Source organism: Artemia franciscana, unplaced genomic scaffold, assembly GCF_032884065.1.
Source record: "Artemia franciscana unplaced genomic scaffold, ASM3288406v1 PGA_scaffold_97, whole genome shotgun sequence".
In the NCBI taxonomy this organism is placed as follows: Eukaryota; Metazoa; Arthropoda; class Branchiopoda; order Anostraca; family Artemiidae; genus Artemia; species Artemia franciscana.
The window spans coordinates 87751-115208 of record NW_027062720.1 but is presented as its reverse complement, the minus strand read 5'-3'; the positions used below and the strand labels follow the sequence as shown (position 1 = coordinate 115208).

The 27458-nt window shown below is 34.1% G+C and overlaps 1 protein-coding gene across 1 annotated transcript in view; it reads right to left on the bottom strand.

Annotated features, from left to right (window-relative positions):
• Nucleotides 1-25780, bottom strand: part of LOC136042265 (eukaryotic translation initiation factor 4 gamma 3-like) — a 40657-nt gene extending 14877 nt beyond the window's left edge. The window contains exons 1-7 of the mRNA XM_065727216.1: nt 25588-25780; nt 22890-23088; nt 19462-19598; nt 17398-17682; nt 11558-11695; nt 7594-7901; nt 4808-4967 (exon numbers count right to left, since the gene is read on the bottom strand). Coding sequence (XP_065583288.1) covers nt 4808-4967; nt 7594-7901; nt 11558-11695; nt 17398-17682; nt 19462-19598; nt 22890-23088; nt 25588-25689 — 1329 coding nt within the window. The 5' untranslated portion in view covers nt 25690-25780. The remainder of the gene's footprint in view (nt 1-4807; nt 4968-7593; nt 7902-11557; nt 11696-17397; nt 17683-19461; nt 19599-22889; nt 23089-25587) is intronic.
• Between the last annotated feature and the right edge of the window lie 1678 nt (nt 25781-27458).

Genomic DNA, 27458 nt, shown 5'->3' with positions numbered 1-27458 from the left:
TGAAATTTTTACTCCAAAAAGAAACATGCTCGGAGATAATTCGGATAGTTCGGATAATTCGGAGATAGTTCGAAAAGCTTCCGCTGTTGCAAGGAGCAACTAAGAAATTAAGTTAAGTTATAATGTAATGAATTTTCTTTGTAGATTCTTTTTTTTATATCTTAACTGAAGTAAAATTCGTTTTTTCGTGAAACCAATTGATTTTTTTCAAGAAGACTGTCGGTTTTTCTGAAAAGCTGTTATTGCGTGTTATTTACTATTAGTAAAACACTAGTACTTGAGTACTTCAATACTGAAGTAAAATCGAAATACTTGATTACTTAAGTACTGAAGTACTTTTTCAAAAGTACTTATCACTTAAGTAGATTTTTAGAGAAATACTTAATACTTCGTACTTAAGTAAAAAATTTCTGAGTACTTGGTACTTGTACTTAAATAATAAAAAAGAAGTACTTGGCACAACATTGGTCTGGTATACCATACAAGGAAAAGACCTTGGATACAGTTTTTTTTATCAGCCATATCAAAGGCTTGCTAATAATCTATAAAACTGACGACTAAAGGTGTTTTATGACTATGGCACTGCTCAGTTATGAATTTAAGAGTGAAAATTTACTCGATGCGTCCTCTACCCTTCCTTAAAATGCACTCTTCTTCTCTTCAAACTTTGTCTACAACATCTATAAGTCTATTAAAAAAAAAAACAAAAAAAAAACAACTAGTTTTTAACTGAAAGTAAGGACCGACATTAAAACTTAAAACGAACAGAAATTACTCCGTATATGAAAGGGGCTTTTCCTCCTCAACGCCCCGCTTTTTACGCTAAAGTTTGACTCTTTCTCTTAACTCTACTTTTTTTAAAAGTAAAAAACTTTAGCGTAAAGAACGGGCCGTTGAGGAGGTACTCCCACGGGGACTGTGGGGGAGTAAGTCGTCCCAAAGACATTGTTATAAGGTTTTTCAGCTATAGTGAATAAAACGATTAGCTCAGAATTTTGATCCGTTGACTTTGGGGGAAAAATGAGCGTTGGAGGGAGTCTAGGTGCCCTCCAATTTTTTTGGTCACTTAAAAAGGGCATTAAAATTTTTAATTTCCGTTAGAAAGAGCCCTCTCGCGACATTCTAGGACCACTGAGTCGATACGATCATCCATGGGGAAAAAACAGAACAAGACAAGAGCTAAGAGCTCATATGAAACTTGTGACGAGGCCAGAAGAGCTAAAAGCCAAGAGCTCATATGGTATGAGCTCTAGCAAAATTCTAAGAATCAATAGATTGATATAAAAAGAATATCAGAGGCTTATTGCCGGTCGGGATTTGAAATAAGAGCTCTGAGTCACGATGTCCTTCTAAATATCAAGATTCATTAAGATCCGATCACTGACTCGTAAGTTATAAATACCTCACCTTTTCTAATTTTTCCTCTCCCTTTAGCCCCCAGATGGTCGAATCTGGGAAAACGACTTTATCAAGTCAATTTGTGCAGCTCCCTGACACGGCTACCAATTTTCAGTAAAAAAAACTAGTTTTTTTTATGTAATTTCTGAACGTTTTTGAATTAATGCATGTTTGATTTTGACTCTCCACACGTAAACTATTCAAATGAAATTTGCACATTAATTCCTTTTTTGGCTAAATGGCTTTCTCTTAGTTTTGATCATACGATTTTGAGAAATATGGGATGGGGAAAGAGGCCTAGTTGCCATGCAATTTTTTGGTTACATTAAAAGGCAACTATTAATTTTAATTTTAACGAATTTTTAATTAGCAAAAAATATACGTAACTTTAAAATTAACTTACGTAACAAACTTTTATATTCTTTAATTTTTATTATGTATATGAGGGGGTTTGTACCCTCGTTAATACCTCCTCCTTTACACTAAATCGTAAGTTTTGTCCCAATTCTTTAAGAATGACCCCTGAATCAGAAAGGCCGTAGAATAAATAGTTGAAATTACTAAAAATACTTTAGCATAAAGAGCAAGGTATTTATCTCCTCCTAAATACCTCGCTCTTTATGCTAAAGCATTTTTAGAACCCCTCATATGCGTAATAATCTCTGTTCGTTTTAAGTTTCAATGCTACTTCTTCCTTTCATTTGAAAAAACGTTTTCATGTTTATTTTTCATTGTTTTCTTATAGTAATGCTAGAGAATCCTGCGCCCTTTTCATTGAATTTTTCTTCCCCCATGACAGATTCCTCCAAGGAAAGATCCTCCAACATAGCCCCCTCTCCTCAGCCCTACCCCCAAACAAAATAAAATCCCCCTGAAAGCGCCTGTACACTTCCCAATAACCATTACTATATGTAAACACTGGTCAAAGTTTGTAACTTGCAGCCCCTCCCCCAGAGATTGTGGGGGAGTAAGTCATCCCCAAAGACATAGTTATTATAGTTTTCGACTATACTGAACAAAATGGCTATCTCAAAATTTTGACCCGTTGACTTTGGGAAAAAAATGAGCGTGGGAGGGGGCCTAGATGTCCTCTAATTTTTTTGGTCACTTAAAAAGGGCACTAGAACTTTTCATTTCCGTTAGAATGAGCCCTCTTGCGACATTCTAGGACCACTTGGTCGAAACGATGACCCCTGAAAAAAACAAAACAAAAAAAAACAAACAAATAAACACGCACCCGTGATCTGTCTTCTGGCAAAAAATACAAAATTCCACATTTTTGTAGATAGTTAGAAATTACAAAAATCAAAAGAAATGAAATAAAATAGAAAAACCCTATAAAACAGAAATAAATTTGCGTGAAATTAACTCTTTCAGAATTTAGAAATAATGAATTATAAGTCCAAATATCCATAGTGCTTTCAGACAATCAAGAGATCTAGGTATTATAGGGATTAGACAAAATAAAAATTTGTTGGATGCAATCGGTTGGTTAAAATTAAAAAAAAACATGTTATTCTTTAATTATTGTAAACCACAATTAATTGAAAAAAGAAGCTTAGACAAAAACGCTAAGAAAAGAAAATAAGAAAAAATTAAATAGAACAAAATCAAATAAATTTACGGAGGAGGTGATACAGTTTTGTAAACCTAATGCAAACGACATGATTAGACAAAAAAAAATAAACAAAACATTCAAGCCTTTGGTGCCAAAGTGAAACCACATCCCTTAGTTTCCCAGAATAACTGTACTTCTTAGAAAAAAAAACACGTACCACAAAAATAAAGAAAATTAAAAAGCCTGATTAATATACAAATAAATCCGCCCCGCATAAAAGATAAGACACAAAAAACACTAATCTAAAAATCTCAAATCTTATAAAAGCCATCAGAATCTTTCAATCAAGACTATAAATAGTTGAACTAAACACAATAAGACACAATATGGAATTTATGAGTTATTGAAAATATAAGAAACTGAATGTGAAATAGAGACATCAAAAAGGGTTCTTGGCTCTAAGACACCCAGGATATAACCCCACCTCTGCATGGAAGGACATGGCTTGAAAATATTTTATAATTTATCACTACAAACGGCAGAGTAGTTGATAAGTGCTACGCTTTACTTTGACGAAAAAGGCGAACACTCGCCTTGTCTGGAAACTTGTATAGAAAAGAAGTTCAATTTTGGTATTAAATGCAGTAAATCTTTTATTCTATAGAGCAATGGTTCTCAACTGAGGTACACATAACTCTTGGGGGTACACAATCAACCTCACCCCCCTAAAAAAAACAATGCGACTTGAACAGCCCTTTAACTTTAGGACGGGCAATGCTATTTATATTTAGCTATAGTTTACTTAGTACCGGTAACTGATAGGGGTCACCTAAATTTTCTGTGGGGGAAAAGGGATAGTGTCTAAGTAAATTTGAGAAACACTCCTCTAGAACACAAGATCGACCAAGCTTCAGTCAACCAAAAATATGAGTACAGTCCCTCCATTGACACACACTCTATGGACAGTGAGTCGAGTCCAAAAAGCGACCTTCCACTTTTATTTTTTAGAAGTTAATGAGTTTTTTAAAAAGTTTGTAAACTTAACATCCGAACTATTATTTGATATTTTTCAGGCAATGCACGAGAAAACAGATAAAAGTATAATAGCTAACTCAATCAACGAAAAAGAAGTAAAAAAATGTGATTAAAATACACTGAAACGACAAAACTAGAACTGGTCATCTTTAGACAGGAGAGTACTACTTAAATAAATACATTAGTAAGTAATAAAAAATTGTGTTAAATATAATAGGCTTTTCAGGAAAATAAAATCAATACCTATTAAACTATTTACTAATCTAAAGAGTTGAATTCTGTTAAATAAATAGGTTTCATTAAATCAATTTCTTCTAGTCTCTCCAAACTTACGTAATGGCTATAAAACACATTTTATTGTTATTACTGTCAAATACTTGACTTTAAAAAAATAATTTTCAATAAATTTCTTTAATGTTCAACCATATTTTATATGGAACCTTCTTAGAAAAAAAACTACTTAATTCCTTGAGCGATTTTTTAAATTTGTCATGGATTTTCTCGTTTTTATATCAGTATTTTGCATTAACTTAATTTTTTCTTGTCAACATAGTTTGTAGTTCCTAGTATTTGAGTAAGAATTTTATATTTTTGTTTTTTGTTTGTTCTTATTTAAATAAAACAAAATCAAAAATAGAGAAATGCAAATTTAGCAATGTTTGCTGGTAAAGTTGGTTTTCAAAATAAAACCATTGCACCTTTTATCTTCTCTTTTTGAGGGAGGGAGTAAATCTGCCATTACATTTATATATTTAGAAGACAACAATAAATAAATTTAATGAGTGAGTTATCTCACATAAATAATGGTGAACTTACTTTGGCATCATATTCTTCTTCATAAGTTTTACCAATTGTGGAAATTAATTTGCAGAGACATTCCAGCTGCTCCTCATCACGAGATTTAAGGAGTTTCGAAATACAAAAATTCATAATTTTAATTGTCAGCATCCGTAATTTGAATAATTCACCGATGAATCTGGGAAAAAAATTATATTAAAAATACTTTCTAAAGACAGGAGCTAAAGGACTACCAAACTTTAAAAAGTGTCTATCTCTTTTTTTTCTTCTTTTTTTTTCTTAGAACAGCTGATTGAGCAAAGAAGCTTAAGGAAATTATGGAAATGAAAATTCCGATTAAGGTAAGGACATATCCTTAAATTTTGATTTTGTGACTAAGGAAACAAAGGAAAAGAAACCCTAAAAGATCCTTAAAACAATTGAGGATTTTATAATTTCTTAGCAGGATTAAGGAAACAACAACAGAACCTTTTAAATTTTACTTGGTAATCAGACTAAAAATACATTCTAAGACCACACTGTTTATACAAGACGTTCAACAAAAACGTAAAATATAAAAAAAACTAAAATAAATAAGAAATCAAAAGAGTATGATTTTCAGAAAGAGATAAGAGTATAAATAAAACAAAACCAACTATCTTGGTTCGTTTTTTACTTTCTAATTTGCATCTCCCTCATCTTTCCTCTAAAAAAACCTTGATTTAAGAGGAAACTTTTGATTAAAGAAATAAAAGGAAAGGAAACCTCAAAAGATTCTTGAACGAGGGTGATTTGCAGCTAAAAAAAAACAAAAAAAAAAACAAAACAAACAAAACAAAAAAAAACAAAAGAAAACAATGAAGGTATTTTGACAAAGTAGAGAGCTCAAAGAAGGAAGTAAAGAAGTTTATATGAAACGAAAACTGTGAACCTTAAAGGGTCAATTTTTATTTTGTATATATCTTGTTTTTTCTTCCTTTTTTTGAGCACTGAATACGCATTGGTGGAGATTAACCAGCGGTATTTTCGTTGTTTTTATTTATTTTTTTTACACTTGTTGAAAGTGTAAGAGCAAGAATTTGCTATAAAAACTGGTGATTACTTTGCACTGGAAAAACCTTGGTCCTCTGGCCCCGTCCTACCATTATTAATTTACACCACCAGATATATAATCGAGTATATCTTTTTTCCTGAGGAAAGACATAAGCAAATGTTATGCCCCAACAGAAATTTCCACCATAATCCCTATCGGAGTTAAGGGGTGAGAGGAACCCGTTGCAACCTTGCTTGTACCAGCTATCTTCACAAAAGCTTCACCCAGAAGTCAGTTATCACGTTGAACAAGATTCCAGCCAAAGCATCCCGGCACAAGAAAGTCATCTTTAGGGTAGTAACTTCTCAAGACAACAGCTTGAAGGTGATAGTTTAATTTCTAATACTACAAGTATGGCAACTTCAAATGGTACAACGAATTTTGCGCAGTCACGTACACATACTTTGTTTTGTTAACGGGGGAGGGCGATAATCAATAACGTTCAAGGGGGTAACCAAAAAACACAATCTATTTAATAATTTAAATATAAAATTAAACATAAAAGTTCCCGTCATTCAAGAATATTTAGGAATTGGAGGGGGTGGTAGCAACCCCCTCCCTGTAAATGACCCTGGTTTTAAATAGTTTATCTTTATTTTCTTTAGAAACAACCTGTCATCTATACAATTGATAATCTTTCTATAGAAAATACGGGTTTTAAAGCCTTTTTAGAGATTATATAGTCACAATGTAACTTCAACATTTTGGTGATTCATTAAGAGTGTATCGACATTGTGGCGCGTAAACCCGAACGTTCTAAGGCGCAAAAACTCAATAATTCCATGTTTAATACTACAATTCCTAGTACTGAGCTAAGGAGGCAATTACACCACACACCACTCTATTCTAAATGTAAATTATCCAGTGTTATTCGCTTCATCTCAAATCTTATAAACGCCATAAGAGTCTTTCAATCAAGACTAAATAGTTGAACTAAAAGCAAAAAGATGCAATATTGAATTTATGAGTTATTGAAAACATAAGAAATTATATGCAAAATAGAGATTTCTAAAAGTATTCTTGGCTCTAAGACCCCCAGGATATAACCCCACCTCTGAATCCAGGATATAACACATTTCGATTAATGCGATCAATTAAGTGTATCAGGATTGTGGCGCATGAACGCATTGTGCCGCATAAACCCGAACGTTCTAAGGCGCACAAACTCAATGATTCCAAGTTTGAATACTACAATTCCAAGTTTGAAAACTACAATTCCTAGTGCTGAGCTAAGGAGGCAAATACACCACACACCACTCTATTCTAAATGTAAATTATCTAGTGGTATTCGCTTCATTTTGTATTTAACTCAATAACCGTTTGCTTTGAAAAATTGTTTAGTTTTTACAAGAGAAACCACAGACCATTACTAAGAACAGACACGTGCACAGAAGAAGGAGCGTGGCTCAAGGTCTGAAAATCCTGACATCACTTAATTGGCTAAAACCTTAATCATAATATCCTATATTTCCTGAAGCTATAGCATTTTTGATATACCTCATCCTTACCCCCTCCACAAAAAGGATTAATTTTAAAACGTAAAGAGTAACACCTTTTTTACAAGAGCTGAATCTCAAATCATAACTGTAATGAGCATTGCACTTGAATTCACAGCAATTCTTCACATTTAGTAAACAAAGGAATAGTTTACATTATACTAAATATGTAGTTTATAATAAGTATGTAAATATATAAAGTAGTTTTCAGGTCAAAAAGTTATTTGATAATTTACCTGATATTCCCTAACATAATACGTTTTGTTTTTGCTATCCTCTCGTTCAATTCCATTTGTAATTCTTTCTTTTTCTCTTCTGTATCGGCTTCTTCTAAAGCTTTCTGTTTAGATACAATTTCTTCTTCGTCCTTTTTCTCCTTTTCGAAAGTCTGCTGACATCTGTCGATCAAAAGTTTTCGGAAACTGACTTTCCCAGTTCCACTAGCCGAGGGTACTTCTTTCTCAAACATCAATTTACACAGTTCAGCGTAAATCTGAGCATAAATATTTGAGCAAATTGGAGCATAAATTGGATCACCAACGGCCTAGATAAAACAATTTGTGTACGTCTTTACAAATATGTAAAATGTTTAAATAATGTATAACATGTATAAAACAAGAAGAAATACGGTTTCTGCAAGCCCAGCAAAATTATATTACTTGCTGTAACGGAATTAATATATTTTATTTATTAAACTCAATAATATTATAAGCGAGACAAATTTTCCTAGCCTTTCTTTTCACTTTAGGGAGGATGAGATGTTTCTTTCAAGAAACTACTATCACAAGCCCCGAAGGGCCGAAGTCGTATCTCGGGTAAATAAATAAAACAGGGCATACAAAAAGTATAAATAACAACAAAAACAAAAAAAAAACACCAAAATTAAAATTATCAGAATCAAAATGCATTCATTAGTCATTAATTAAACGGATGACCATATCGCAAAATAATAAATATAAATATTTTTTTAAGGAACATTAAAAAAGGAATTAAGTTCGGTATAAAATCTAATTAGAAGTCTTTATAATCACTCAATAGACAATTGGAGTCACCTGCTCAAGAGTTACATATAAAAAAGAAATAGCTAAAATGAGAAGAGGAAACGAAAAAACTGTCAGCTATATTTATTTTTCAGTCGTCCTTTTAATAATTAAATAAAAAAAACAAGTTTTTTTTAAATGAAAGTAAGGAGCAACATTAAAACTTAAAACGAACAGAAATTACTCCGTATATGAAATGGGCTTTTCCTCCTCAACGTTCCTTACGCTAAAGTTTGACTCTTTCTCTTAACTCTATTTTTAAAGCAGTAAGAAACTTGAGCGTAAAGAGCGGGGCGTTGAGGAGGAAAAGCCCCTTTCATATACGGAGTAATTTCTGTTCGTTTTAAGTTTTAATGTTGCTCCTTACTTTCATTTAAGAAAACTTTTTTTTTTACTAAATTTCTGGACGTTTTTGAATTAATGCATGTTTAGATCTTGGCTCTCTGCACATAAATAATTAAAACGAAATTTTCATATTAATTAATTGCAATTAATCGGAAGATTTTGAGAAAAATGAGCGAGGGAGAAGGCCTAGTTGCCCTCCAAACAGCAACTAGAGCTTTTAATTTTTTACAAACGTTTTCATTGGTAAAAATATACGCAACTTACGAATTAACTTACGCAACAAACTTCTATATTCGTATGATTTTATTGCGTATATAAGAGGGTTTAACCCTCGTCGATACCTCGCTCTTTACACTAAAGCTTAAATTTTGTCCCATTTCCTTAAGAATGACCTCTGAATCACAAAAGCCGTAGAATAAATAGTTGAAATTACTAAAAATACTTTAGCGTAAAGAGTGAGGTATAACGAGGAGGTAAACCCCTCACATGCGTAATAATTTCTGCTCTTTTTAATTTTTAATGCTGCTCCTTACTTTCAGTAGAAAAACTTTTCATATTTATTTTTTCATTGTTTTTTCAAATAATGCTAGAAAATCCTGCGCCCCCTTCATTGAAATTCTCTTCCCCCATGAGAAGTTTCTCCATGGAAATATCCTCCCACGTAACCCCCCACTCAACTCTCCCCCCTAAACCAAAAAAATCCCCCTGAAAACGTCTGTATACTTCCCAGTAACCATTACTACATGTAAACACAGGTCAGAGTTTGTAAAGTTTGTAACTTGCAGCCCCTCCCACGGAGACTGCGGAGGAGTAAGTCGTCCCTACAGACATAGTTATTAACTTTTACGACTATGGTGAGTAAAATGGCTATCTCAGAATTTTGATCCGGTACCTTTGGGAAAAAATGAGCGTGGGAGGGGGCCTAGGGGCCCTCCAATTTTTTTGGTCATTTAAAAAGGGCACAAGAACTTTTAATTTCCATTAAAATGAGCCCTCTCACGACATTCTAGGACCACTGAGTTGATACGATCACCCCTGGGGAAAAAAAAACAAAAAAAAACAAACAAATAAACACGCATCCGTGATCTGTTTTCTGGCAAAAAATGCAAAATTCCGCATTTTTGTAGATGGGAGCTTGAAACTTCTACAATAAGACTCTCTGAAACACTGAGTCTGATGGTGTGATTTTTGTTAAGATTGTATGACTTTTAGGGGGGTGTTTCCCCCTATTTCTAAAATTAGGTAAATTTTCTCAGGCTCGTAGCTTTTGATGAATATAACTGACCTTGATGAAACTAATATATTTAAAATCAACATTAAAATGCGACACTTTTGATGTAACTATTGGTATCAAAATTCCATTTTTTAGAGTTTCGGTTACTATTGAGCTGGGTCGCTCCTTACTACAGTTCGTTACCACGAACTGTTTGATGGGTCTTTGTAAGACTATTATGCCAAATTGAGACCCTTGTGATTGTACGTGGGAACAATGACAAAAGGAGTAGAAACTCCTTGGAGGAAGTGAGTAGATATAGGAATGAAGGAACGCCCTGGGCTTACAGATTTCAGGAAAGGCATGATTTCCAAGACAATGCTAGATCTATGTTGTATGGGCAACGTGAGGTGTTGCGGCAACATTTGTTCAGCTTTGCCGAGCGCAAAGTGTTGCGAGAGCAACACTTTTGTTTTTTTCCTTGCTTGGATTAAACGCTGAAGTTGTTATTCTGTAAAAATCTTAAAATAAATACTAGATACACCAACTCGCAAAAGTTTCAAATCCCTCATTGCAACTAGCGAAAGTTGCAAACTTACCACTGGAATCAAATTCGTCTTACCATCATATACACCAGAAACAAATAGTAGGTACACCAACTAGCAAAAGTTGCAAACCCTTCATTGCTGAAGATGATTATGAGCTAACAGCCGACTGATGCTTAAAACTCTCCTATATCTTTCACAATTAGTATCGGCCTATTTTTGGTTTCAATGTGTACTTACTACTGAAGTTGTGTACCCCTTTAAACTTTCAAACTAATATATCTCATGAAAGAATTTTTCTAGCAAAAAATGGATGACATATACTTTGATCAGCTCATCAAGAGTCGAAAAAAAGCTATCTGTCTTAGTTCAAAAGTTGACTTTTTTACCGAAGGCCAAGTTTCTAACGTCATCACGTAGAAAGTAGTAAAGGATAAACTCTAATTTCTTCAGCAATGACAGAACTTTTAAAGTTTAAGAGGCATATCGGATACCATTTCTCTACCGCAATCTCAAATGCAAAAAAACTGAATGATAAACTCAGTGAAATCACGAACAGAAACGGGTAGAAACAATAGATTTTTGGCCCCAGGCAAGAGTTGTACGAAGCTATCCAAAATGCAAAGTCTTATTTATCAATCCAGCCTAAGGTCCAGACTTTCCGTAAAAACCGCAGAGGTTAGACCCTTGCCTCTTTCTAGGAATAAGCTGAAATCGGGGTGCTAGGGAAAAAAAATTCCTTGTGTAAAACAAGGAAATGTATTTGAAAAACATGTTGTAAAAAATATTTCTTGTCGGAGTGAAGGGACTTAGGAAATAGTAGACTTAGGAAGTAGAAGGGACTAAGTAGATTTAATTTTTATTTTGGTTGAGTTTATGCTCACATTGGGATTGCCTCTGCTTTTTCTGTCCTTGAATAACTTCGAAAGTAGACAGTAAGGTATAACATCTAAGGGAAAATGCTTGACTCAATACACAAATAATTCCGACATATTTTAACTTCATACAAATCACAAAGAAAAAAAAATCTTCATTCATTCCATCTTAAAATATTTACCTTGTCAAAGAAGATTTGAACTATAGCACTTAATCTTTCCTCTGTGTCAACCTCCATCTGCAAAATGTTCTTGGAAATTTTATCGTAATTTTCAGGCGTCAGCTTATTTAGGTTCCGTGTAACAGATTTCTTTAGATCCTGCGTAAAAGAAACCATCATTAAGTACAATTATTTAAAATAAACTGAACACTCAAAACAACTAAATAAAATCAGCCCTGTTAAGCAGGAACCATCATGGCATTGGTCTGGTCATAAATATTAATTTTTATCATTTCAGCGACAAAATAACTGAGTCAAACGAGACTCAAAACAGTCCATTGATATAAAAAGATATTTTACAAAACTTAATGCTATAAATCCATTTATGAGGGGAGGAAAGGGACAGCAAGCATTCCGCGCAGCACATGTGATCGGAAGAGGCGAATGCTCAAAAATGTTAGAAAACCAATTTCAACAGTTACATTGAAATTTCTATCCTTAGCCAAAGTTTAAAAAGTTTGAAAATTTAAAAATAAGCCAAAAAGTTTCAAGTAGCATTTTTGAACATTATAGCGTGTAAGGCTAAAAAAGACTAGTTCTGATAATTATAACTTCTGCCCAGATACTTAATTAAAGTAATGTCTATAATATTATTTATTCTGTATTTGTTTATGTATATTTGATTCTAAAAGATATGTTACAACATATGCTTACAATCTTCAATCTAACTCAAAAACAAAATTATGAAAATACAACATACGACTTTAGCTTATGATCACGGATTTCGTTTAGGATCAATAATCTTATAATCATTTAATCGAATAGAGCCATATTTCAGCACCAGCTGACGAAAAAAACTCCTATCAGCTTATTAATTTGGTCTTAACTTGCAGCCAAAAACGTAGGATTCTTATTCAGAAGAAATATTTTATGATAAGACAATTAAATGGTCTTACAAAAGGGTAGGTGCATAAAGACTAAATATTCCTTCTCGGGGGATTTCTTTTTCAAAGACAAAGCGGAATGAGTGACGAGCATATTCAGTCACACAAATGTAGCATGTTTATAAAAAAAAAGCCGAGATTTACGACTGGTTTATGTTCTTTCTTCATTTCATATGTTCTTTCTTAGTTTTTGCCCTAAATCAACTTGTTGATTTATGGCAAGAAAGAAACATCTTGCTTTTGAAAGAAACAAATATGCTTTTTTGAAAGAAACATCTGTATGTTAGACAGAAAGAAAGGTCGTGCAATAAGATACATGCTTAAAGACACTAAATATTCCTTCTCAGGGACTTTCTTCTTCTTCTTCTTGACATACTGGAATGAGTGAAGAGAGAAACGAGTGTTACACTGGTGTCAAACATATCAATAAAAGAATCCGAAATTTATGACTAGTTTATGTTCTTCTTCATTTCAACCTCAAATCTATTCTATAGACGTGAGAAGCAGAAATGATAAGAACATAATTGGAAAAGCTTTTTTAGACTAGTTTGTTTTAAGCATTTTCTAATGAAACTTTGTCAATTTTATCATCTAAATGACTAAAACTATAAAAAAACTTAAATCTTCACTCTTATTTACAAATCATATTTAGTGTTCGTGCAATGGGATATGAGCATAAAGACACTAAATATCCCTTCTCAGGGGCTTTCTTCTTCTTCTTAAATACACTGGAATGAGTGAAGAGTGTACAGAGTCACACTGATGCCATATATGTCAATAAATAAAACTGAAATTTATGACTGGTTTACATTCTTTCTCTATTTCAGCCTCAGGCCTGCTGTACAGATGTGGAAAGTACAAATGGTGTAAACATAATTGGAAAAGCCTCCAACACTAATATGTTCCAGTTATATTCTAATGACACATTGCCAATGTTACAATCTAAATCAAACTAAAAACTAGAAATAAACAGATATCTCCACTGAAAAAAAAAATCATTTGAAAAGTGAACATAGTCCGAACCCCAATATGACCTCAAAACTTGAGCAATCTCAGTTTTCAGTAAAGCGCTTTTTTCAGAATTTCGTAAATATAGAAAATCCAAGTCAGTTTGTTTGAGTCAGTGACGTAGACAGGTTTTTTTATAAGCCACAAGCAATAATTTTGAGCGTTTAATAGATCCATTTTGCCATTTACTTCCATCACAGAAACCGTACATTTTTTTAGCCCTTTATAACTGTGTATTCACTATTCTAACTATTAACTGGCTGTTTTAATTACTTTAACTTATTAATTATCTTTATCAACAAGTTAGTTTTTGATTTCCTTAGACGTACAATACAAGCCTTATCATAAGATTTAATTTTAACTTAGGCTATGAAGCTTTAAAGTCCAAAATGAGTTTTTATTGAATAGGCTAGTAAATATAGGTTTTACCTCCTACCTCTTAAGGGTTCAAACAAAAATACATACACATGTCATGAGAAGTATATTATCGAGCATATTTTTGAAAATTTGCAGACAATTACGGATACAATTTTTTTTATTGAGTATCTCCATTCAATAACATTATGTTTTCTATGTTACGCATCAGGTTTGCTCATTTATTGCATAGCATCAAGAAAATTTGTGCAAAAAGCACTGCTTATATTTATAGTCCTCAATTCCAGGCTTTTCAGTCCTGAAGTGTACTTTATTTAGTGAGGGTACTTTGTATCCAGGCTGCAGTCACCCTTAAATAACGTTACGGTTTCTATAGAATATATCAAGAAAACTTGTGCAAACACTCCGCTTATGTATACAGTTGTCAATTCTAGAATCACAGTCCAGGGGTATCCTTTATTTAGTTAGTGTACTTTCAATTTAGTCTGCAGTAAGCCTTGATTAACATATAGTTTTCAATGCAAAACACAGAAGGTTTCTTCACTTACTGCATAGATAAAGAAAAACTTCTGGAAAAAGTTCCACTAGAATTTACAGCATAATTATATTCGTGAATTCCATGAACATAATTTCATCAAAACCAAATAACTTGGTTCTGACAAAAAAGAAAGAAGAAAAGACAATTAGACTCTTTCCGGGTGTGAGATAAATCCATTATTATATATTAAATATCGACTAAATATTAGATTTGTAAAATTTTTAAGAAATAAAAGCTAGAAAGTGAAAAACATATTCTAGACCCCACCGTTCCTAAATTAAACATTACACCTACCACCCATTTAAACACAGGCTCTTCAGATAAACTTTATTTTGTATTTCAAAGAGAGCAAGGTGAACGAAATTTAGTTAATTAACAAGAATATAATTCCTGAAAATTTCAACTTTCTTTTGCGATTCTCTTTGATTTTCAAAATAATGAACTTAACATCTCCACTGAACGGGCTTTTGAAGCACGGTAAATCGATTAGCTTTCTAAAACGTTTGACCCTCTTTCGGACACATTTGATATTCATGAAAAAAAATGGCAAGAAAGATCAATTTTTGTGACACTATCTCTTCTGTTACTTAAGAAAGACATGAAGTTTTGCAATTTGGTTCAATAATGCCCTATAAAAATATTCTACAGCCACTTTTACAATACGATTAGTCCTGAGAAAAAGGGGAAAACAAGAGACTAAGTCCTATCCATACAAAACTATGATTTCCCTAGTTTTTTTTTCAAGGTGAGTGTACTTTAGCCCTGCAGTATATAGCTTTCGACGATGGTGATTTAAGTTGCATTACTCTTTTACTTCGACTTGAAGTCATTTTCGATGGGTTTCAGGCTCTTTTCTTAAACTCTAAGAAATTTGTTTCAAACAGTTCGTGGTGACGAACTGTAGTAAGGAGCGACCCGGCTCAATAGTAAACGAAACCCTAAAAAACGGAATTTTGATGCTAAAGTATACATCAAAAGAATCGGATTTTCATGTTGATTTTAAATATATAAGTTTCATCAAATTTAGTCTTTGTCATCAAAAGTTACGAGCCTGAGAAAATTTGCATTATTTTGGAAAATAGGGGGAAACACCCCCTAAAAGTCATAGAATCTTAACGAAAATCACACCATCGCATTCAGCGTATCAGAGAACCCTATAGCAAAAATTTCAAGCTCCTATCTACAAAAGTGTGGAATTTCGTATTTTTTGACAGAAGACAAATCACGGGTGCGTGTTTATTTGTTTTTTTTTTTTTGTTTTTTTTTCCCCAGGGGTCATCATATCGACCAAGTGGTCCTAAAATGTCGCAAGAGGGCTCATTCTAACGGAAATGAAAAGTTCTAGTGCCCTTTTTAAGTGACCAAAAATTGGAGGGCACCTAGGCCCCCTCCCACGCTAATTTTTTCTCCAAAGTCAACGGATCAAAATTTTGAGATAGCTATTTTGTTCTGCATAGTCGAAAACCATAATAGCTATGTCTTTGGGAATGACTTACTCCCCCACAGTCCCTGAGGGAGGGGCTGCAAGTTACAAACTTCGACCAGTGTTTACATATAATAATGGTTATTGGGAATTGTACAGACGTTTTCAGGGGATTTTTTTGGTTTTGGGGGTAGGGTCGAGGGGAGGGGGCTATGTGGGAGGATCTTTCCTTGGAGAAATATGTCATGGGGGAACAGAAATTCAATGAAAAGCGCACAGGATTTTCTAAAATTACTATAAAAAAAAACAATGAAAAAATAAACATGGAAAAGTTTTTTCAATTGAAAGTAAGAAGTAGCATTGAAACTTAAAACAAACATGAGGAAGAGAGGAATTCCCTCATAAGTTATGAGGGAAGAGAAACTCAATGAAAAGGGCGCAGGATTTTCTAGCATTACTATAAAAAAAAAACAATGAAAAAATAAACATGAAAAGTTTTTTCAATTGAAAGGAAGGAGTAGCATTAAAACTTAAAACGAACAGAGATTATTACGCATATGAGGGGTTCTAAAAATACTTTAGCATAAAGAGCGAGGTATTTAGGAGGAGACAAATACCTCACTGTTTATGCTATAGTATTTTTAGTAATTTCAACTATTTATTCTACGGCCTTTCTGATTCAGGGGTCATTCTTAAAGAATTGGGACAAAACTTACGATTTAGTGTAAAGAGCGAGGTATTAACGAGGGTACAAACCCCCTCATATACATAATAAAAATTTAAGAATATAAAAGTTTGTTACGTAAGTTAATTCTTAAGTTACGTATATTTTTTACTAATAAAAACATTCATTAAAAATTAAAATTTATAGTTGCCTTTTTATGTAACCGAAAAATTGCAGGGCAACTAGGCCTCCTTCCCCACCCCTTATTTCTCAAAACCGTCTGATCAAAACTAAGAGAAAGCCATTTAGCCAAAAAAGGAATTAATATGCAAATTTCATTTTAATAATTTATGTGTGGAGAGCCAAAATCAAACATGCATTAATTAAAAAACGTTCAGAAATTACATAAAAAAACTAGTTTTTTATAACTGAAAGTAAGGAGCGACATTAAAACTTAAAACGAACAGAAATTACTCCGTATATGAAATGGGCTGTCCCCTCTGCAATCCTTCGCTCTTTACGCTAAAGTTTGACTCTTTGCCACAATTCTGCTTTTTAAAACAATTAAAAGCTTTAGCGTAAAGAGCGAAGGATTGCAGAGGGGACAGCCCATTTCATATACGGAGTAATTTCTGTTCATTTTAAGTTTTAATGTCGCTCCTTACTTTCAGTTAAAAAAAACTAGTTTTTTTTATGTAATCATTTACTTGAAATTACTACTACTACTACATGAAATTACAGCTAAATCTGAATCACTGTTTGTTGCAAAATATTTCTGACTAGATAGTTTCTAATAAAAAACACTTATGATTTCTGTTAAAATAGGCCAAGAATCACATTTTACTATATTAAAGCAATTGCCACAACCATTATAATCAAATATTTATTTGAGTAAAAAATAAAACTTACAATGGTCTTCTGTTCTTCCTTATCAGTGACTTTCTTCTTGGCAAAGGTGTCAGGAACCCGAGCATTTTCAACTTTTGGAAATGCAGCCTTCGATTGAGCAACAGGAATATTTATCATAGTAGTAGGTCTATGCATGCCTTTACCCTGGCTCGAACGCTGAGGCAAAGGGGCTCTATTTCCTTGCATTGAAGAGCGAAGATAAGCAGGGGACATTGTGTCAGCTCCTGCAGTGTCAAAATGTCCTTGATTCATCTGTTTTCGTCCTTGATTCCAACTAGCAGGTTGCTGTAAAAATAAATCCTAGTCTATCAAATACTTTAGTATACAAAGAAACAGTAAACTATGCTAATGGAAGCGTTTCCTAATAATAATAGCTTAAGACTTGATTGAACAGAAATAGCGTGGCAGCCTAAGCTAAAGCACATTTGTGCTGTCTTGTCTTTTATGTGGGTTAGATTGGGGAAACATGGAATGAAAGTGCTTGGACTGAAGCTAAGTTCGTCCAAAGCAGAATCTAATCCATTTGATGTTGCATAATTTGGAAGTAATAGTTTTATGGGTTTAATGGATTCACTTCGCTCTTTAATTCCATCACAGAAGCTGTATAATTTTTTTTCTCTTTTTAACTATTCTAACTATTAACTAACTTTTAAAACTAATTTGATTTATTAATCATTTTTTATTAACTCATTAGTTTTTAATTTTCTTAAATATACAATTTATACAGAGATTAGATATAAGCCTTATTAAGAAGATTTAGTTTTAATTCAGGCAAGGAAACTAAAAAGTCCAACATGAGTTTTTATTAAATAGGCAATTAAATATAGGTTTTACCTCCTACCTCTTAAAAGTTCACTAGTAGGTTCACCTTAAGTCGATTATTAGATATTAAATACGGAAGAAAGGTTAGATTTGTGAAATTTTAGGAACAAATTATCAGAACAGAGGAAAATAATAATCTAGTCCCCCAAAGTAAATATAGCTAAAGCGCATTGTAACTGTGAGTCTTTGGTCTGAATCTAAGCTCGCTCAAAGCAGAATCTGCTCCAACATTAGGCAAATCTGTTTTTTTTGCGTTAACTAATTATCTTTTTAACATAAAGATACTATTTATCAATGCATCAATATATGCAAGACAAAAACAGACAGACTTTGAAATAGCCATAGTCTCTTAGAACATCATAATATATACGACGGTACAAGTAAATTTGATTATAAATGACATTAACAACATAGAAACACACACAGTTACTTGGCAAAAAAAAATAATTATTCTAAGCAAATATGCAAAATTGCCAGGAAATATGGTCATTTTATTATCAATAGTCAAAAGATAAATGTCTCGCGCAGCTAAATTTTTAACTAACAGAAATTTTAAACTATGGTGTCTCAACCTATTTTGAGCCACGACCATCAAGAAGAGAAATTTCAACCCATAGCCCCCTTATTACAATTGATAATTTGATTCTAATTTTCTTTTTCACCAGTAGGACCTAATTATCTCACTCAATTTCGATTGATGCACGAGTCTTTGTTTTTTTTCTTTGTTTTTTCTTTTTTGCATTTATATGTATATTTAACTTAAACATCTTAATTGATAAAACATTCTTTAATACAAAATCAATACATTTTATCAACCAACTCCAACACTTGGTATACACATATGACCATACTCCTTTGGGAGTCAAGACCACCTTGGTCGAGAAATAGTAATATGAAATAAAATACGTGGGTCCCACATTCCTCACAATCATAACTGGCTTCTATTCCGTCTAACCAACAAAAATATTAGACGTAGACAACTTTAAATAGCGATCTTTCGGCTCCTTTGAAAAAAAAACTTCCTTGTTGTCCTTTACTGAAAAGTTTAAAATCATCTGTTAAAATTAATAATCCGTGATAAGACAGAGAAAATAATTGGATTTGTCCTAAGTAATCCATTAGTAGCGCTAATCTTATTCACAATTACTAGCATTTGTATAAATCGAATAATCTAAAACAAAATAGCACATGTCAATAAATAAACAATCAAACAGATAACAAAGAAAAGATTTAAAAACTTACTTTGAAAGCTTGACCTGTAGAGGAGATCTCGGCTCGGATGTTGGGAGTTATTTTGGCCAAAGGCGAACCTTGTATCATCTTCAAAAATTCCCTGTCGTATTTCTTCGTGCCGCCGGGATTTAAAGGGCTCCATTGACCTGAAAAAAGCGAAGCATACATGATTTTTACCATTTATTATTTTACCATGATTATATTACCATTTTAACGGATTTCTACATCAGCAAATATTAGCGTAAATCATAAATCATCAAGGAATGTACAGGATGATAACACAGAATTCATTCATCATTTATCAAATTATCCATTTTCTAACATCAAACAAAGTGACGCCTGCATTTGACAATAACACAACATTATTAATACAGACCGGGTGGTTAAGGCAATGAACTTGGTTCCACCCTAAAAATACTACAAATTGGGCTCTGGAACCAACAATAATTGGCTATGTTTTTTCAGTCTTTTATAACATCCTCCTTTTGTGCTGGGGTACCCATTTATCATATGCTCCACCGTCTCATTTGCAGTTCTGGGGTAAATTTTGACCTTAACTTTGTAAACTGGCAAACGCATAAAGCTTCGGAGCAAATTCTGTTTTTTTTTTTTTTTGGACTATAAGGATAAAATCTAATTCGATATTTTGCCAAACTCCTGGTTTAAATGTAGAGCCTAATGGGCTGTATCTAAATCCATAAAAAAAAAAATCATATTAGCCAGTCCTTAGGCCAAGATAGTTTCAATAAACCACTTTTTTTTTAAGAGCGAACCCCCCAAAAAGATCTCAAGGGGCGATTAAAACCTCCTTAAACTCCACCTAGAATCTTGCATCCAAATCGAGGGACAAAATCTCTATAAAAAAAAGACGATAAATGGATTTTATGCCGTATTTCTTGCGGATTATTCTAGAGCTTCTAGTTTCATAGCTGTGAAAATCACTATTTGCGCAAGAGGACAGTTTTTTGTCTTTGATCAGTTTCAACCTTAAAGCTGTAAGTCCTTGGGCTATTATCCTTCTAGTAATAAATACCAAAAAGTCAATGCAATATCTATAATGATAAATTGTGCCTGGGTTGTTTGCTGAATTTCCAGCCCAATATTCCTGAACCCTATAGTTTCATAAATGAAAAAAAAAAAAAACTATTCATAAAAACGCATAAAAATACGTTGTGTCCTTGTTCAATTTAAAATTTACAGCAGTGTCTTTGAAAAAAAAGTTTAAATAATAAGTTCTTTACAGATCAGATCTAATTTGTTAATTTATATAAATTGCAACAAACTTTTGGGCATTAAAAAACTACTTGAAGTTTAATTAACTAGTTGATAAATTGTCATATGTTTATGCCAAGTGTACTCTTCTGTTTTTCTTTTCTATGTACTCTTGATTTTTTAGGTTAATAAAGCGTTTGAATTGAGTTCAAGATAATGTTAAATCCAAAACCCTCAACAAAGGACAAAAAGCGTAAATCAATATTTTGAAATACATTTTAAATACAGAAATAGACGAAACTGTTTTGAATGTACGATTTCATATGCTATACTCACCTGAAGACAAATTCTCGAATCACTCAATATCTCAGGTATGAAGAGGGAAGAAAATCAGAGAGGCAGGTAGAGAATAGATTTTTTATTTTCTAAGTAGAAGCTGAAGTTTAGCAGAGCAAGAAGTTCAAAAGGTGACGAATATAAGCTTTAAAAGGATACGAGGGTCACCTTTATATATATACGAAGGTGAAGAAGTATGAAGGTGACGACATGAATAATCGACAGTGGGTTGAATTTCTGTAACTTGCCTTATGGCTCTTGCCAGGACGGTGTAAAGAACGATGAGACCAGGCACATCCAGGCTGAACCATTGCTTGCCAAGCTCGCGGTTTCTTCCCCTGGAGTGCGAGCTTTGGCAATGAATTCTTTGACATTCTGTCATCCATCTAGTAGGGGAGTGATACTCTGGGATGTTTCCATCTGTATAGGGTGGGGCCAAAGTCAAAGACAACACGTACTCGGGCGCCATATGACAGACGAAGGAGGTGGCCACTCCGGCAAAAATTGTGCTGGGCAAGCTACGTCGAGAAAGGAGCTTGTGAAGTACATGACAGGAGAGTCTGGTTGGTAACTGTCAGTCCAGTGAAAACCCTCGATTCTTCGAAGATGCATGGTCAGTACGGCATCAAAGGTGTATAGGGTAGATTTTGCGACTGGTTACGCCATTCCTCCATACAGTAACACGGTACTGAGTGAAGTGTTGTAAATATGAATCTTAGTATGGCGGCTTATACTTGGTTTTCACCAAATGCTATTCAGCCAACCAACAACTGCTAACACTGGCTATTCGGGATATAAGCTTTTATGTGATCGAGCCATCCCTCTACAGTGTGGATCCCAGGTAAGTGAAGTCCTCAGCCACATCTATTGAGGTGCTCGTGATGTCGACTTCCTTTACAGAACAATTTTTATTGGACTTGACTTTATTTCCCACACCTTCCATAGTACCTAAGCTAAAATAATTTTATTCTGAAAAGACATTTCTAAAAAAATGGTAATATTAATACTCTTTTGAAAGTTGATATCTAAAGCCCTATGGGTTATTATCAAAGATTTTATAGCCTGATAATAGGTTGTTAGTATTTAATTTTTTTATTCTTTATTAAAATTTTAATAAAGAAAAGAAAGGTATATTTTTGAAGAAAATACTACTTTATATGATACGATTTACTTGGTAACCTACAGGCAATTAAGTCTGTTAAAGGTAATCTAACATATAGTCTATCAAAAAAAATATTGGGTATTATGCCGGAAGTTCTACTTCTTTTTTTTTTAACTTAAATAGCATGAAGTCCAAAGAACCAAAAAAAAAAGGAAAAATATTGGGTTTAATGTCTAATGTCGAAATAAAAAAACTATATACCTGAAAGGACAAGTTTTTATTTATTTAAACATAATTTAGAGAATATGAAGTCTAACTAAAAAAAAAATGTTGGCTATTGTACCTAAATTGAAGAGGTACCTATTTTGTACTTTCTTTTTAGCTGCTCAGTTTTGCGTGTTGGGGAACTTTACGCGGGGGTAGAAGCTGGCTCTCCCTGACTACTTTGGTCTATTCTCTACTACAGATAAGAATGAGTGAGTAGGTTGTCAACTAGAACGTAGGTTGTTTCTCCCACTAGTTATAAAAGGATCCATGGTTGCTAAGTGGGCATAAAGACAATAAGCGATTTAGCTAATTTTGGACTATTTTAAAATAGTTATCGAGATATTTAGTCTAATTCCAAATATAATCTTACATTTATGATATAACCCAACATAATACAATCTAATATTTGAACTATCCTGTAATCTAATATAATATTATTAAACATAGTATAATCTTATATTTAATAACATTCCAAGAAAGAAAACCAAGCATTCATTTTGTAATAAACAAAAAGACAAACCTTCTTTGTAGGGATATATTAGCTTTACAGATAGATTTTCGTACTGTTCAATTTCAGGGAGTGGAGATTCAGGCGGGGAGTGAGCTGGGAAATTAGATTCTTTCCCTTCTTCCACATCTGGTTCACGTTTAGTATTTTGTGGTATTGGAATTGATTCCTCTGGTGCAGTAACAGATGTTTCAAGAACAGGAGGAGGCACCTTAAAAATAAATTAAGCAGTACTCGCAAAAAAACATTAAAAATGTGATGGCTGAACTTGTATGGAGTTTCAGATAAAATTTGGCATCAATGATGAATTCAGGATGATAACGCAGATTGTTTATTCATCATAACATACACACACTTTTACACGCCATGGGTATGGGAACTTCAATTTTTTTTCACTGGAATTATTTGTTATTCTAATGATTGGTTGCAGATATTAGAATGTGACAAAAAAGTGGTGGTTAACGTTCGCAGTTATGGCGGTTTAACAGAGCTATTAGTTTGCACCTTTATCTTCGTACAAACATGAAAAGCCAAATATATAAGTATCTGCCCTACTATGATAGTTAATACTGTCTCGAATGGCTTACCAAAAAGGACTTGCATAGGAATCCTTCCATTGAGTCTCTTACGTACCACCTACAATTTTCACTAAACTACAAAACTACTACTAACAACTCACTACAGTACCAAGCCGCCTGAGGCCGATACTGTTACACCGGCTCCGCCTCCATACCAATCTATTCAAAGCCTCCCTCTTAACACCCTCTGAGGAAGTTCCCATTTCCTTTACATATTTCTTTATGACATCCTCCTACCCCAACCATGGACGACCTGCTTTCCGTTTAGCCCTAGACAGTTGGCCAAAAAGGACAATCTTCGGCAATTTGGCAATTTGTCAACGCGCCCTAGCTATCTCAACCTATCTCTCATTATAGCCCTAAAAAGCGGGATCGGATTGAACCACACTTTTCGTACAGCCTATTGTTTGAAATACGGTCGGTCAGCCAGGTAGCGAGAGCAATCCGCAGGGAAATTTCTCTGGAAAGCATCTAGTTAACCTTCATCCGCTTTTCGGAGCGCCCATGCTTCAGAGCCATTTTTCACCACTGTGGCTTCCCATATTCTAATCTTGGTTTGCAAACTTATCTTCCTATTCTTCCAAACTTTTTATTAACTGTGAAAAAACACCCAAAGACTTGGCTATTCTACTTTTAACATCTTCACTGCTCCCACAGTCTTTACTAGTAATACTACCAAGATAAGTCGAGCTCTCTACCGGATAAATCTTTTCGTTACCCAATGTAAACTTTTCATCTTCACTTATCCCTAAACTTAGTCACTTAGTCTTTTCAACTTTAATTTTGAAACCTATTCTAGCATCCTGAACTCGCAAAGCCTCTTAAAGCTCATTCATTTTGCTCACACTTTCATCTAGGATGCTAAAATTATCAGCATCATCGAATTATAGGAGAGTTTTTCCTCCCCATTTGATTCCTTGTTCTCCCTTTGTCTTTCCCGTACTCCTTAAGACAAAGTCCATCAAAATGATCCATATAAAGGGGGATAGAACACAACCCTGCTTAACTCCTGATTTAAGACAAAATCAGCAGGTAACATCATTTCCTACCTTGATAGCAGCAGCGTTATTCTCGTACATAGCACTCATCACTTTAATGTATTTGTCTGGTATCAAACAGTTCGTGGTAACGAACTGTAGTAAGGAGCAACCCGGCTCAATAGTAACCAAAACGCTAAAAAATGGAATTTTGGTACCAATAGCTACATAAAAAAAGAGTCACATTTTAATACTGATTTTAAATATATAAGTTTCATCAAGTTTAGTCTTACCCATCAAAAGTTACGAGCCTGAGAAAATTTGCGTTATTTTAGAAAATAGGGGAAAACACCCCCTAAAAGCTTTAGGATCTTAACGAAAATCACACCATCAGATTCAGCGTATCAGAGAACCAAACCGTAGAAGTTTCAAGCTCCTATCTACAAAAATGTGGAATTTTATATTTTTTGCCAGAAGGCAGATCACGGATGCGTGTTTATTTGTTTGTTTGTTTTTTTGTTGTTTTTTCCAGGGGTGATCGTATCGACCCAGTTGTCTTAGAATGTTGTGAGAGGGCTCATTCTAACGGAAATGAAAAGTTCTAGTGCCCTTTTTAAGTGACCAAAAAAAATGGAGGGCATCTAGGCCCCCTCCCACGCTAATTATTTTCCAAAGTCAATGGATCAAAATTCTGAGATAGCCATTTTATTCCGCGTAGTTGAAAAACCTTATAACTATGTCCTAGGGGACGACTTACTCCCCCACAGTCCCCGTGGGAGGGGTTACAAGTTCAAAACTTTGACCAGTGCTTACATATAGTAATGGTTATTGGGAAGTGTACAGGCGTTTTCAAGAGGATTTTTTGGTTGGAGGCAGGGGTTGAGAAGAGGGTGATATGCTGGGGGAACTTTCCATCGAGGAATTTGTCATGGGGGAAGAAAATTTCCATGAAGGGAGCGCAAGATTTACTAGCATTACTTAAAAAAAATGAAAAGATAAATATGAAAAAGTTTTTTTTCAGCTGGAAGTAAGCAGCAGCATTAAAAGTTAAAACGAACAGAAATTATTACCCATATTAGGGGTTCACCTCCTCCTAATATCTCGCTCTTGATTGATTACGTTATAAATTTCTGTTCAAACAGATATAAAACCAACCTCAGAAGTGGATTCACTCCTACTCCGACTAACCAAATCGGGTGATATACTCACTTCCTCATTGGTATTAGGATCGACAATTGCATGTAGCATTGTCTCCATGTTTTGTGGAATCGGCTTCTGTGTTGCGGGTAGCACTTGAAGAGGCACTTTACCATTTGTATGAGGAAAAGGTGTAAAATCTGTAAAAACAAAAACAAATATGAGTGATTACGCTTTTAATTAATTCTAGTGTATCATATTTTCTCACGGCTACCTTGTAAACATTCGGTCCGACTGAGCCCACTCCAGAAGAAATTGCTGTCTGTCTTGTTATGGTGTTTTAGTCCCGTCCCCACTTAAATTATCCTATTGACATCCCCCAACCAAATAATTTTCAATATATATCCTTTATAGAAACAAAAGCTTATGGATTTTGTATTTTATAGCACCATTAGACCTGTTGTAGTTCCCTCGACCTCAGACTTATTCTATATGTTTTTTGGGATATAGGAAAATACAGGACAACTAAGAATAAGAGGAGAAATTAGATGATAAGAGGAAATTGACACTCAAATGCGAGAAACAGTTACAAAACACCACAAAGGCATTAAGAGCCTAATAACATAAAAGAAAATGAAAAAAATTATCGTATTCCAAGAGGAAGAGGATTAAAGTCTGAGTTCCCTCTAACTAGGTGTGGCTTCTTGGTACCCCTTACGCAACTTAATATCTGAGAGAAAAGCATGAGCTTACTCTAAGCACTGTATTTGAGAAAAAAAAATCGGAGTAGTACTGTTAGGTGACGAATGGACATCTACTGACTATATAGCGGTATGCCAGTTTGGCAATAATACAGATAATAGTGGCATATAATTGTATCCATATTGGCAAACCCTGTGAAAAGGAAAGCTTAGAATTCGTTCATTTTATTCCAAGGAATGTTTACACAAGGCCAGAATCCAGGGGACAGCCATATCTCTAATGATACAGAATCTCGAATGATGACAATGCTCACCCTAATGAATGGTCAGTTAGCAGAAATAGACTAAATTTCATCAGAAATAGCGAGAATAAATGGGGAACTGGCCCAGTTATCAACTAAGTTGAAGGGAGCGATTGCTGAAGTTAAGGCAGAAAATATAAATACGCAGCAAGAAGTGGTTTCTCTGAGAACTGAACTGGAGAAGATGCGACTTAAAATGACTAATATGGAGGCTGATTCGAAACGAACAAATGTGATTTTGTATTACTTTGATCCGTCAAGACGAGCAGAGACATTACTTGAAGATGTAGTTGCCACTTTTTACCAGTTTAGTCCGAACGCCTCGATATATCTTAGAGACACAAAAGACGTTTTCCGTATTAAGTGTAATCAAAACCCCACCCCGTTTTGGTTAAATTTACGAGCGCTTTTTGCCGCAACCTTGTTCTGAAATCAGGTCAACATCTTAGACACGCAAGAAATTTGAATTACATCTGACTACACAACACGAGAAGTACTTTCAAGAAAGAAAATGAAATTTACCTTTGAGGCAGCAAAATCAGTGGGAAAAGAGGCGAAGTTGTGGGATATGAAATTGTTTGTGGAGAACGAGGTTTACTTACAATTTCGAAACTGATGCAATAGAGGAGCACATAGTACTTGGTGGTGAAAATAGAAGGGGAGTTGCTAGTCCGTACCAAGTATCGGCTGTTGGAGGTTCAAACATAACGTTGAAAGATGGTGGAAGACCGAGAGCGAATTCGCAGTCATCAAACTCAAGCGTCACATCTATGCAGTCATTCGGTGGCGGATTTAGTGATTCTGTACAATCGCAAAATGAAATCAAAGTGCATAAAACAACCTTGTCTGTTGCTGCGCCACAAGTTGAAAGGGGCGCTCCAAAGAG